Raw genomic sequence first — 13,585 nt, forward strand, 5'->3', positions numbered from 1 at the left:
ACAAAAATTCTTAACTTTAAAGACCTATTTCCAAGTATTATGAAAGCTTAAAGAATAGTAATTAGTATATAGTTCATACCATATGGATACATCTTAGATAGATATACAATAATTTCAATTCATTAACTTAATAATTGTCTAGTATCTCTAAGTTATAATCTAAATAAACATCTTCTGTATTTAGATTTATAGGATTAAGTGTTATAAATAGAAAATTTATTAATATCTTATAGTTAATGGGTATAGGTAAGTTTAGATATTTAATAATAAATTGATAGTCTTTAAGTTTAGATATTAATTTAAAGTTAAAATGGTTAGAATTACCCTTTTGGCTCATTTTTAAAAATATATAATAAAGAGCTTAATTTAAGTGATTTAGAGCTTAATTATGGTAATCCTCCACAAAAATTAAATTTAAAACCTTCATGCTCAGTAATTTTTCTCCTAAGCGTTGGCATTTTAAGTCAACCTACGTCTTATACTTTTTAAGAAATAGTAAGGTATCTAAGCTCATACTATACCTAAATTAGTTAAAAATATGATTATTTTAATTCTTTTAACAATCCAGGAAAGCTCATAAGTGATGTATAAGCATTTCAGTAAGCGCTTTTAATAGCAAACAATAATGGCATTAATCCATAAAACTCTTTATTCACTATTGCTTTGGATTCACCTTTTAATTAACTAACAATATCTTTTTTCTTGAAATTTTTATAAATACCACCCACTACTAATTAATATTTTTGTATTAATTTTGACCCAGATTTATTTTGTGTGTAATTTTCTAATAACTAGATTTTATTTGGAGGGTAATAAGCCACTTATAATTCATTAGAGTGGAATAATATCATACTCATAAGGAATCATAATATTATGGAAGGAAAAATTATACTAATTATTAATAACTCTTAATAGTTGGAGATTCCAAATAGTAAAAAATATTATAGATACCAACTAATGTTTTTTTCTAATGATGTAAGTTATTAATTAGATCTCATAAGAATATATTCTGGTTCTATATTATATTCGCAAAATAATTGTTATTTAGAAAGTACAGATGGATCATGCTTAGTTTGTATGGATAATTATTTACTTGATTTTTAAAATAAAATGTAATGCGTTCTCAAAAATACAACAAACACTGATAATTTCATTAAAGGGGTTAAAGATTGGAATCCTCCTAGAAAATTATGTCCTTAAAATATGATAAATGATAGTTCTTCTTAAAATGGTTGCAAATGTTTAATAGGATTTTATTTAGCAGGAGATAATTGCGTAAAATGCCCTACATACTGCAGAAATTGTAATAGTCCTAATGACTGCTCAAAAATCAGAGATTCATTAGGTAATTGCTTAGATAAAAATGCTTTTGATGATGGGTAGAATTGCATAACACCCTTTTTCATTTTAAAAGAGAGGTAAAATATAAGAATATCAAATTAACCAGACTATGGGTAGTTGTGCAGTAATATGGATGCAGATATCAACAAATATATTTTATCGAGTAGCTAATTAAATATAAAAACTTCTGATAGTTTTTTTTTTTCATTTTCAATCTTAGTTAAATAATTTAATTTAGGACCGAATTAAGAAATAAAAATTGCTTATATTGAAGAAAACTTAAGTATTATATAACATATTACTTTAAGCTTTTAAAAAATAAAATATCAATAAATTTTTTTTATAAAGCTTTATTTAAATAATATCTTTTCTTCATAATTTACTTTTGAATCTTAAGACTTAGCCTGGATTGCTTTTTGGACAGACAACTTAAACTGTATATTTATGGTTAGAACAAAGGTATATAATTACTATGATTAAAGCATTAACTGCCCATAGTTATATAGAACCTCTAATTTGAAAATCTGTAGAGGTAAATGCGATTCTATTATAAGTGGCTTTTGCTTAGTATTAAACAATAAGCAAATAACATTTATAAAGAATATACCAAACCCTACTTTAAATGGAGTCGATTTATTTTTTTCTATCTATCAAAATGATTCTGAATTATTTGGAAGATATAAACTAGATTTAAGTTAAATTAACTATAATTAATATATTAATGATTCTAGTGGAAATTAAATATCATAACCAAGTCTTAATTTTTCTAAATCTTTACAAAATTTTAATTAATTTTAAGGCTTTTAGCTAAATTAGGATATTTATGCTAGTTTAGTATACCCTAGTAATAATTATGGAGATTTATTTAGCATTTCTTTTACTATAGAGTTTAATTTATCTGACAAATTTGAGTAGTTCATTTTGCTAGAAATTACGAATTAATAAACTTTTTTAAGAATATATGTAATACCTGATTAGATTTAATAAATTTTATATGTTTAGTTATGCTATTGGAGCTTATGCTAAACTTTTAAAAATGCAGTATTATTTTTTAACTAATCTAATTTCTTATTTTTTCATGCAAAAGTAGAAGAATTGTTTTAGTTAGTAACACAAACTTTTTACAAAATAGATTTTATTTGTAATCATATTAAAGAAACCTTTCAAGCAAACTACTATTTATCAAGCCAGATATATAAATTACAAATTGGAAATCCTTCAAACCATTATTAGTTTTTTATTGATAACATAAATATATACCAAAGAAATGTTTTTGTCTATTACGATTATACAAAATTTGACTCTTGCTTTGTTTACATAAATCTAAAAGTTATGAAATGTTTATACTTAAAGAGAGATTATTTGTACTATAAAAATCAAATAATAACAAAGTAGCAATGCATTTAATAATTTCTTAATACAGTATATACACCCTATATCATTTAAAAAGATTAAACTTGTAATATAAAAGTACCTCAAAACTATGAAGAATATTTATGTGGATTAATAGAATATATAAATGGTTAACCATTTTGTACAGTTTGCAAAGATGAAAATGCTGATCCATTAAAGAAGTGTTTATAGTGCAAATAATATTTCTTTTTTAATAAATAGACTTCTAGATGCTAAAAATGTGATTTATAATGTTTAGAATGTGAAAATCAAAGTAATAATTGTACTAGTTGCAAGTTTTCAAATCAAATTACACCAACTTGCAATTGCATTTAGTAAAAAAATAAAACAAATATTTGCTAATGTAATTATAAATGCGGTTCTTGTAGTAGCATTGACAATAATATTTGCATTACATGCTCTTCTGAAAGGAGAGTTTTACCTAACTGCTAATGCGATAAACAGTACCAAGAAGTTTAATAAGAATGTGTTGAAATAAAAGTATTGTGTTCTGACAAATGTTTAAGTTGCATCGATTTTAGTGATAATTGTACTAAATGCTCGTTAAATAGAGTAAATCCTCCATCATGCTAATGTATTTATGGCTATTAAGAGTTAATAGATGGATCTTGCTAAATATGCTAGTAAGGTACTTTTTATGATCCTTAGCTAAAGATTTGCAAAAAATGCTCCACTGGGTGCCTCTCTTGCAGTTATTAGCAGTGCTTATTGTGTATGCCTGGATTTTAAAAGGAAGGATTTTTTTGTAATTGTACTGATTAATTATACTAATAAGAAAATTAATAGATGAAATGCCTAAAAAGCTTTGATGTTTAAATAAGTAGTTTTTATTAGAATAAAACATGGTTTATCAGTTTAAATTTTAATTAAGTTTTGAAATAATTTAATATTTCTGATAGCTAACTAAACGAAATTATAACATTTTACATCCCCGAAATATCTTAAGAATCATATTCCTTTGTTAATGCTAAGTATATTGGAAATGAATTCTTGGTAAGCTTAAATATCAAAGCAAACTTTTAGGTATCAAAAGTTTTTGTTATTCTGAATACAAATTATTACTTTTAGAGTTCAGATGAAAGTAGTATTTTGAATAAAAGCTACTTGAAATAAGGAATGTCAGTCAATATAGGACCTCTTTTTCTTAAAGATGAAAATTAAAAATCTGAGACTTTAGATCACTTTTAAAGTTAATTGAACCAATTTATAATTCAAAATAAAAGTGCATTCAAAGCTATAAATTAACTTTAATTAATTTTTTACTTTTTAAATACAATATAGCCTATTACAGCATTCTTATTACTTAATGCTTCTTTCCCACCACAATTATACAAATTTTATTAAATCGCTGGTACTTTTATTTTCCCAAGAGTTCCTGATTATTAAGATAAAAATCCTTAGATGGAATTTAGTGTATTTGGGTATAATATAGATAGATATTTTTGTGAAATACCGGATTATGGCAAATTAAAATCATTAGGCTTTTGTTAAAGTATTCTAGTAAATATATCAATATTATTGATAAAACAAGCTATTATGATCTTAATATTAACTATAGTTTTTATATTTTAATACTCTCTAAATATTAAAAAACCTATCCTATAAAAAATTAAAACTTTTATGATTCAAAGATTTAATAGCGATTTAGAGATTAATTTAACGATGATATTTGTATGTGTATTCATTTAGATTTTAGAAATTAGGCAATCTTCCTATAGCTACAGAATGAGTTTTTACATTAGCCTTATATAAATTTTAGTTTAACTGACTTTCTTTCTTTTTAATTTAAGGAACGTAAGGAGTTTATATCAAAAATAAAGGGAATATTCAATATTGTATACAGAGAGAATCCAAACCAAATTAATCAACTCATATAAGGTCTACTATTTCTAAATTTAAACATTAAAAAAGTACTTATACTTGACAATATTATGCTTTTTTTACAATATTCCAATTTTAGTTTGCATATTTTGTGGTATCTTATTTTTGATGTCAGCTATTTTGACAATTTTAATGGAAGCCTATACTTCTAAAATAAGTAGAGCAATAAAATGTTTAGGAGAACTCTTATTTTCTATAACTTGGTTTATTCATATTTAGATACTACTTTATGAACAGCAATTTAGATAAAACTAGGAGATTGAAGATGCTTCTCTTTAAAAATATATTCAACTTGGAGATATAGTAATGTGGCTACTACTCTCTTATAACATATTATTTTTCGGTTAATTTTTACTTAACATTTATCAAATTATAAAAAATTTAATCTTTTAATAGAAAACTATTAAAGGTTAAATAAGTTTATGATTTGTTTAAATACATTTATTTTAAAATGCATGTAAATAATATATATCTTAAATTAAATATTATTTGAGAAAGAATAAATAATTTAAATTGAAAATTTAGCCAACATTGTTTAATATAATTAATTATTTTTAGTTTATTCAAATAACTTACTTTTTATTGAAAAAACAAGAAATAAGTAAGTTGTAAAATTAGCAATTGAAATTATGTAAATAAAAAATTTTCTTGATGCAATTCAGTATTTTTTATGATATTTTTTGATGGATTTAAATTTATGGTTTAGATTTTTATTGTAAGTTAAATTAATTTAAAGATAATAAAATCTTTTTTATTTTACTAAATTTTAACTAAAAGGGCATAAATGAATATTTTTACAATGAATTATTAATTTGAAAGGAGTAATAATTTTAATTGTTCTTTTTAACATGGAATCAAAATAATTAGCTAAGAAAATAGAGAAAAGTTTAGTTTGAATTTTATTCATCAACTAATCATTATCCATTTATCTTCTGAATCATAGTACAATTTAAATTTAAATTGTTGCTTATTTTATAGGTCTTCAAATTAAAAGACCTAGTCAAGATATTAAGGATGTAATCTGCATGAATCATATATAAGTATTATAAAATTTATGTATTTTATGCTATTACAAAACTACTAAAGTTTATATTTATGGGGATGTAGTTATTATTTTATAATTATCAAAATAAAAAGAAAACTATTAAAATGATGAAAATTAGCTAAATAAATTGTTTTGATTACTTCAAAATAATTAAAGGGGTTTGCTTTTAGGTTTTAGTAGCCAAAAAAATTACACATTTATAATAAAAAATCATAAAATAAATATTTTACAATAAAAAGTAAAATAAAATTATGTAATTAAGTAATCTAATGTGTAGCAAATCCAGGAATTAAAATCTTACTTTTCTATATCCTAATTTAATACCTGGAAGTGCTATATTTTATAATTTCAAAAGTAAACTCAATAATAGTTTAAATATATAAGGAATTAAAATTTAATAAGCATAAGTAAATTTTAAAAATTAGAAATCAAAAATATTATTATATTCTTTCTAATTTAAAGAAAGCATTTAAATAAATAATTAATTTTGAAATTAGCAAATTAAAAACTCCTAAAATAAATATTATTTTTGAAAAAAAATTTTTTAAATTAATTATAAATTATATATAATATATCCAGTTTTTTACAATAAAAAGGTTAATATTTAAAATTTATGAAATAAAAAACTACTATTTAAGCAATGTAAAATTATAAAAAACAGAAAATGCTATTTACTAAATTATATCAATATATATTTTTAAAATTCAAAAATAAACTTAATAATTATTTGATAATACATTTTCTAATATTTAATTAATTTGATTTATAGTATTTTTTATTATATCATCATATTTATCATCCCATATACTATGTAAATCTATTAAAGCATCTTTTTTATTTTAAATTTTTCTTCTTTTATTATAATTTTAAATACCTATTTTATTAAATTTCATATATTCTCAATGGAATTTAAGTTAGGTGAAGAAGATGGATGAGGAATTAATTATATTTTAATATTTTCAATTAATTCTAATGTTTTCTTTGATATATTAGAACATTTATTATTTATATTAAATATTTTTATTGATTAAGGTAAAATCTCTTTTCTAAATATCATATTTATAAATTAGAGTTAATATTCACTTCAAGAATATATTAATAGATTTACTTTTTAGTTGAAATATTTCCCAAAAAATGTAAAGAACCTTATTTATTGCTATCTTTTTTTAGATTTTTGTATTACTATCATTCAAACTAAAATCGGAAAAGGATACATAGTAAAAATCCTATTCTTATAATTATAAGATTTTGCATACTTCAGCATTTTACTCTATAAAAATTATTTTTTGTAAAATTTATCATTAATTTAGGTTTTTTTTGAGTGTTATTAATTTTTAGCAAAGAAGACAATTTCTAGATACTATAGTATATTTAAGAATTTAATTCAAAATTATTGCATTTCTAAAAGAAATTTAGTTATAATAAGGTATTAATTTATGATCATTTAGGATAAAATACAAACTTGTAAAAAAATTTTTCATTTTGAATAAATAATTTAAATTGAAAATTTAGAATATAATAAAAATTTTAATTTTCTTTGATATATTAAAATAAATAATTTTTTATTGAAAAATCAATAAATAAATAAAAAAATTTTGTTGATGCAAATCATTATTTTTTATGAAATATTTCAATATGGGTTTTTAAAATTGTTAAAATGTAGATTGGAAGTTAAATTAATATAAAGATAAAAAAATCTTAATTTTATTTAACTAAATGTTAACTACAAAGGCATAAATGAATATTTTTACTAAGAGTTATTAATTTGAAAGGGGTTATAATTGTAATTGTTCTTTTTAACATTGAATTATGAAATAATTAGAGAAGTATATAGTTATCTAGTAGTATTTCAGGATCAATTCTTTATAGCAGAGAAAAGTTTAGTTTGAATTTTATTCATTAACTAATCAATATCCATTTTATCGTCTTCATCATAGTACAATTTGAAGTTAAACTGTTGCTTATTTTTTAGGTCTTCAAATTAAAAGACCTAATCAAGACGAAGGCAATCAAGGATACGATCTGCATGAATCATAAGAGGACGATATGGTTCAGGATCTTTGCTATCTTTAATTGAAGTTAGGATCTGCTAAACTAGTTCATGGCAATAGTCTTAAAGCATACTTTTAAGAACAGCATCAATGTTTTAGTTAATGTTAGAGGATATTGCAGCCTTGACTTATGGATCTATAGCAGAATTAATAATTTTTGGGGAATTTTGGATTTTGTCTAACATAGAGTTAAAATAAAGACGGAAAACTTCATGTTCTTTTTCAATATACATGAAAATATCATTAAAATCTTTAGTATCAACAAACATATCCCAAAGTTCAAGCTTAAATACATTTTCTTTCTTTCTCATTTTACCAGCTAAAAATTCTACAAGTTAAAGTAACTTCTTGACCAATAAGAATCCTACTAATTCTGAGCTCTTGAGTGTAGTGTTATTCATAGCATCTTCAGCAACTGATGCAAGGAAAACATAAATATTACGCTCGTGGAGAATACGGTTGGCATTACGCTTCTTGATACGGATTTAAGCTTCACGGACAGATTCTTTAGTTTACATTTCATCTTCTTCTGTTTATTTGCTTTCTTCTTGAGCCTAATTATTTTAAACAGCTGGTTAAACTTCCTCAACACGCTCTGTTTAACGCTTAATTATTGCACCCTAATAATTGTTTTAATTTTTGCCTGCTTTTGCTACGTTAATTGCATAATTATTAATTTCTTGTTTCTTTTCAATTTCACTTGGATGTTAAATAACTTTATTATTTTTAATGTAGAAACGAGACATATTCATGGAGAGTAATCCTTCATCTTTCAAAGTTGCTTCTAAATCATTCTTAATCTTATCTTCAAGGAAATTGTTGATTTTATGACTGAACAATTAGTCCCATTCGATTCTCTTACGAGGATCTACAACAAGCATTTTACGAATTATATCTTCAGTGACATCTGAAATTTTATTTATCTTTTTAGGAATTTCTAATGGCTTATTACGGATATTTTTAATTAAATCAATCATGTTGCCAGCTGTGTAAGGAGGTCTACCAAACAAAAGCTCATAGAAAACAGTACCAATTGACCAGATATCAGCTTTATTGTTGTAATCTTATCCATCTAAAACTATTTATTGATAAATTATATGTTAAATTTTTCTTTTTATTTTAAAAAAATTTGCTATTTTATCGCTAAATTTGATGATTTGTATTTAAAACTGAATTAAATCTTTATTTCAGGCTAACTCTTACTTTATTTACTTAAAAATTTTAAATACAAAAGCTGTTAGCAACTTAAAATATAACTGAGTGCCCTCTAAAAAATGTATAGAAAAGCTTTAAAAGTATTAAAAATTGACTTTAAAAAGATTTTTGTGTGTTTATAGTGAGTTTTTTATAAATTTTATGAAATTTATATATTATTTGCTATTGTAAAACTACTAAAGTTTATAAATTTTATGGAGATATAGTTATAGATTTTAAAATTATCAAAAACAATAAGAAAACTAATTAAATGATGAGAATTAGCAAAATAAAACTTATTGATCGCTTTAGAATAATTAAAGGGGTTTTCTTTTAGCTTTAATAACCATTTGCATTCATTTTATCCCAAAAAAGAAACCATTTACTGAAAAAGCCAATAAAATAAAAAATAAGAAATTTTTTTACCTTCTGGAGCCATATTAAGAGGTGAACCTAACATTGTTGAGGTAAGGTTATCATTACCTAGCAACTTGGCGAAACCAAAATCTGCAATTTTGATATTACCATTGTGCTTTAAAATATTAGCTAATTTAAAATCTCTATGCATAATTTTATTCTTAACAAGAGTTTTGAAAGCATTTAAAATTTAGATTAAAAATTCAATTGCTTCGTCTTCTGTGAGATACTTTTTTTCTTTTTGGTATTGCATCAAATCACCTTCATTGCAATATTCTAGCATCAGATAGAAATTGTTAGCTGTCTTCTTAATGTCGTAGAGCTTGATAATATTTTCATTATTGCAAGTACGAAGAACTCTAATTTCGTTTTCAAGTAATTCGTTAAATTTTCCTTTGAGTAACTCTCTCTTGACTACCTTGATGGCAATATCTTGGTTGTTAACCTTATTATATCCCTTGAATACATCACCAAATTAACCTGATCCGATCTTTCTTTCGAGTACGTAGTTATCAACAATCTTGGGCATTTTATCTCTTTCTTTAACTTAACAATTGAATGTCTGTGAATAACTATATCTTTGCTTTTTATTTATTTATTTTTTTGTTCTCTTTACTATCAATATATTTAATTATTATTATTTATCAATAAATTACTTTATTTGACGAGTTATCTAAAGCAACCTCTTTTCCTGTATTCATCAAGCAATACATTTCCATTCTTGATAGCTTTTAAACTCAAATCATCAGTTTTCACATTTCATCTTATTTGTTAAAAGGGAGAAAAATAAATAAATAAAATATGTTCATTAGCTCTCAAAATGTTTGTAATCCTTTTTAAATTTATTTAATAGAAAATTTAATTTTCAAAAGAAATTGCCTTTTTCATAAAAAGAAGATCTCTCAGCTTCATTAACTCAGTTAATGAAATAATTATTTGTGGTTCAAGATGATTTTTAACTACTTTTAGAAATTGATTTATTTGATTATGAAGTTACTTTTAATACCATAGATGCAAATAAATTATAAATAAAAAATGAGTGATAATTTATTTATATGGCTATTAAAAAGTTTTGCTTGATTCACAAAATTGTTAAAATAGATTGTTTAAAATTTGTAACAAAATATCATTTTTATAGATCATGAAAAGACTATAAATAAATAAATGTATGTGTAACTGATAAAAAACAAAAAACACTCAATAAGAAAATTTATAAACAAATATAACAAATTTAGAAAAACTCTAAAACTGATATGATATGATTGGATTTGCGAATTTTATAATTAATGTATCACATTTTAAGAAAAAAATGTGATTCGTAGATTTGAAATTGCTACTAAAACTTCTTTCTATTGATTGCTATTTTTAGGATTCAAGAATAAAATCAGTATATTTTATAATACTTCTCTTTTAAATGATATTTAGAGCCAGTGATTTATTCTGTAATCTCTTCAATTTATTTCTATTTACTTTAAATTAAAATATCATTATAACTATATGAGATTGATAAATTTTATCTAATGAATTTTAGTTACACTCATTGCTAGTATTAAAGCTATCCATAAGGTTAAGATATCAATTAAACTCCAGGAGTCAACTATTGTTGTTGTTAATAAAGAGATCCTTACTGCATACCAAAGCCTTATTAAGGTAATACCTATTAATTTACGTATTAAACTTAAGGACTGTATGCATATTAAACTTATTGTTACTAAGGTTGGTATGATATTATTTACTATTATTGTTATTAAGCAGCTTAGATTTGTTAAGCTTAATTTAAGGGAATAATTCTAATTTATGAGTTGCTTAATGGTTGTCCAGGTATTTGCATTGAAACTTGATTAACTTATTGTTAGATAGGTTACTACTATACTTGCTATTGTTAAGAGATATTTTAGCGTCCTAGTAAAGTAATTCCTTAAACTGGTTATGCTTATTATTATAGCTATTGTTGTTATTATTATTAATGCTATACTTGTGAAATTGGTACAAGTCTCAATTATGAATTACTTAATGTTTAGAATTAAGGTTGCTATATTTCTTAGATAAGAGGCTGTCCAGAAATATGAACTACTTGCTATGATGGTGATTGCTATAACTGTTCCTAGTATTAAGAACTTGGAACTAATCTAACTACAGATTGCATAAGAGGCTATTAAGATATATAATCTGTTTATTGCTAAGGTAGACCAATAACTGCAGGAGGATTATGAATTACTAACTAGTTATCAAAGGCATTCACTAACCCTTACATATCATCTACTTATACTTATTGCTATTAAACCTAATCATAAGGAAGAAGACGTAATTGAGAAGATGATTATCTTTCTACACCAGAAAATTGTTAACGTGGCTAGAGAGTAGATAATGAATTGACTCTATACTTGTTTTGTTATTATTACTACTATTAAGCCTAGTAAGGAGCATATTATTATTGTTGTTGTTGTTGTTGTTATACCTGATAGCCACCAACTATTTGCTACTAAGCTTAAATATTTTAAGGCTACTAAACATATTATACCTGCTATCCTAGTTGATTTTAACCTACTTAAATCACCTGAGGTTGTTAAGATGCTTTCTACAATTAAAGTTACTGGAATTATTGAATTGTGAGTGGTTAAGGAGGAGGCTATTAGACATATTATAATTATTGCTACTATTATTATTAGGGAAATTAAACAACTTAACGAGGAGGATATTGAGATTAAGGAACTTAGTGTTGTTAAAAACGATTTTAAATTTATTATATGATCTATTCCTAAGTTGGTAATCCAGATCCTTAAATATTTTACACATAAATTTAATGCTGAGATTATGGAGAAACTAAATTTTAGCCCTATTCTTGAGCAGGAGATCCTTAATAAACTTAATACCCTTATGGTAAGCCAGTAGTTTAGCTCTAAACTACCTATTATTATGGTTGTTATTACATCTAAACAGATTATGAGTATTATGAAAACCCAGATCCTGCAGGAACTTAATTATTAGAAGAGGCGAATGTTGGAGATTGAGTTTAGTATTAAGAATATTGAGTTCTCTACTCAGAACGTTGCATGCCAGCTAAAGCATGAGAAGGAGTACCTAAATTTATTTATTAGTCACCTAGATATTGAATCTTTGCATAGACCTTACCAGCTTCTTACTCTTTAATTATCAAAGGAAACCAATCTTAAATAACGCTTGATGATTAGATTTAAGAGAATGGAATTTTAGCAACACCCAATAGTTATCCTGAAGAGCTTTGAGGTGTTTCTAAAGCACTCAATCTGATTTCTAAAGAATCCTCTGTACTTCTATTTAATCTAATATCATCACTCCATTAACCTTAAAATTTATCGCCAGACCATACTTGAGTTCTTCTTACTTAACTACCAAGACGAACCAAGATAATAAGATGCTGATGTGCTTGTATGTTTTCGATTGTTTAGTTCAACTAAACTTATAATTAATTAATAACTAAGTTGCTCATTTTATGACTTACTTACTTAATTGTTCCCTAAAATATCGCTTTAATTGTTTTCAAAATAATTTGATAAATTTTTTATATTTTTGAAATTATTAATTGTTAGATTATTCAAGATAATTAGATATATTAGTTATCTTTATTCAAAATCTATTAAAATTAATTTTGAAATTTTATTTCAATCTTATGACTTTTTATTTAGAAAGATATTCATTTAATAAAATCCATCTATCTATCATAAGGTTATCAGCTTTGTTAGTATATTTTGATAAATTTTATCCATGAAATTTGTTTTGAATTTAATGAAAAAATAAATTAAATTTTCTAAAAATGTAAAATATTTTTTATAAATTTAAATAATTTTAATCTAATTAATTTAACTAATTCTTTATTTTTATTCATTAATTTTTCTTTTTAGGATTGATATAAAAAAATTTTTTCTCATTTAATCTTTATATTTCAGTTAAGAAATATAAATTCTATAAATTATCAAAAACTAAATAAAAAATAATAATTTAAAATATATGATAATTTATATATTTAAACTAAAAATTTTATTGTAAAATGATTTTTGGCGTAGATAATAATATTATTTAATTTTACTTTTTAATTTCTTAAAAAATCAATTTTATTAAAGCCTCTTTTCTTTTTAATTTTGGTATTTAAAATATTTAGAAAAAAAAATGTTTTAACTAATTGGGAGTAAAGTTAGGAAAAGTTGAATTTGAAATTCATAAATGATCATCTGCAGTAGTAAATATTTTTAAAAGATTATAAAAT

General features: G+C 23.2%; 4 protein-coding genes across 4 annotated transcripts; 2 read left to right on the forward strand and 2 right to left on the reverse strand. All coding sequences in view use genetic code 6, as the record gives it.

The window, feature by feature from the left end:
• Positions 1–236: 236 nt before the first annotated feature.
• TTHERM_000193177 (bowman-birk serine protease inhibitor family protein, putative) lies at positions 237–1,861 on the forward strand (the record flags this gene model as incomplete). Its single annotated transcript, XM_012797893.1, has 5 exons — positions 237–246; positions 359–931; positions 992–1,504; positions 1,580–1,624; positions 1,824–1,861. The coding sequence occupies 5 exons, from the start codon at positions 237–239 to the stop codon at positions 1,859–1,861; spliced, it is 1,179 nt and encodes a 392-aa protein (XP_012653347.1).
• Positions 1,862–2,824: 963 nt separating this feature from the next.
• On the forward strand, positions 2,825–3,544 carry TTHERM_000193185 (transmembrane protein, putative; the record flags this gene model as incomplete). The annotated part of the gene is made up of 1 exon (XM_012797894.1): positions 2,825–3,544. One exon carries the CDS (start codon positions 2,825–2,827, stop codon positions 3,542–3,544), a length of 720 nt encoding a protein of 239 aa, XP_012653348.1.
• A 3,991-nt stretch (positions 3,545–7,535) lies between these two features.
• Positions 7,536–9,871, reverse strand: TTHERM_00193200 (Serine/Threonine kinase domain protein; the record flags this gene model as incomplete). Its single annotated transcript, XM_001017073.3, has 2 exons — positions 7,536–8,809; positions 9,352–9,871. 2 exons carry the CDS (start codon positions 9,869–9,871, stop codon positions 7,536–7,538), a joined length of 1,794 nt encoding a protein of 597 aa, XP_001017073.2.
• Positions 9,872–10,879: 1,008 nt separating this feature from the next.
• TTHERM_00193210 (hypothetical protein) lies at positions 10,880–12,892 on the reverse strand (the record flags this gene model as incomplete). The annotated part of the gene is made up of 1 exon (XM_001017074.2): positions 10,880–12,892. Exon 1 carries the CDS (start codon positions 12,809–12,811, stop codon positions 10,880–10,882), a length of 1,932 nt encoding a protein of 643 aa, XP_001017074.1. The 5' UTR covers positions 12,812–12,892.
• Between the last annotated feature and the right edge of the window lie 693 nt (positions 12,893–13,585).

Source organism: Tetrahymena thermophila (assembly GCF_000189635.1).
Source record: "Tetrahymena thermophila SB210 genomic scaffold scf_8254617, whole genome shotgun sequence".
Taxonomy (NCBI): Eukaryota; Ciliophora; class Oligohymenophorea; order Hymenostomatida; family Tetrahymenidae; genus Tetrahymena; species Tetrahymena thermophila.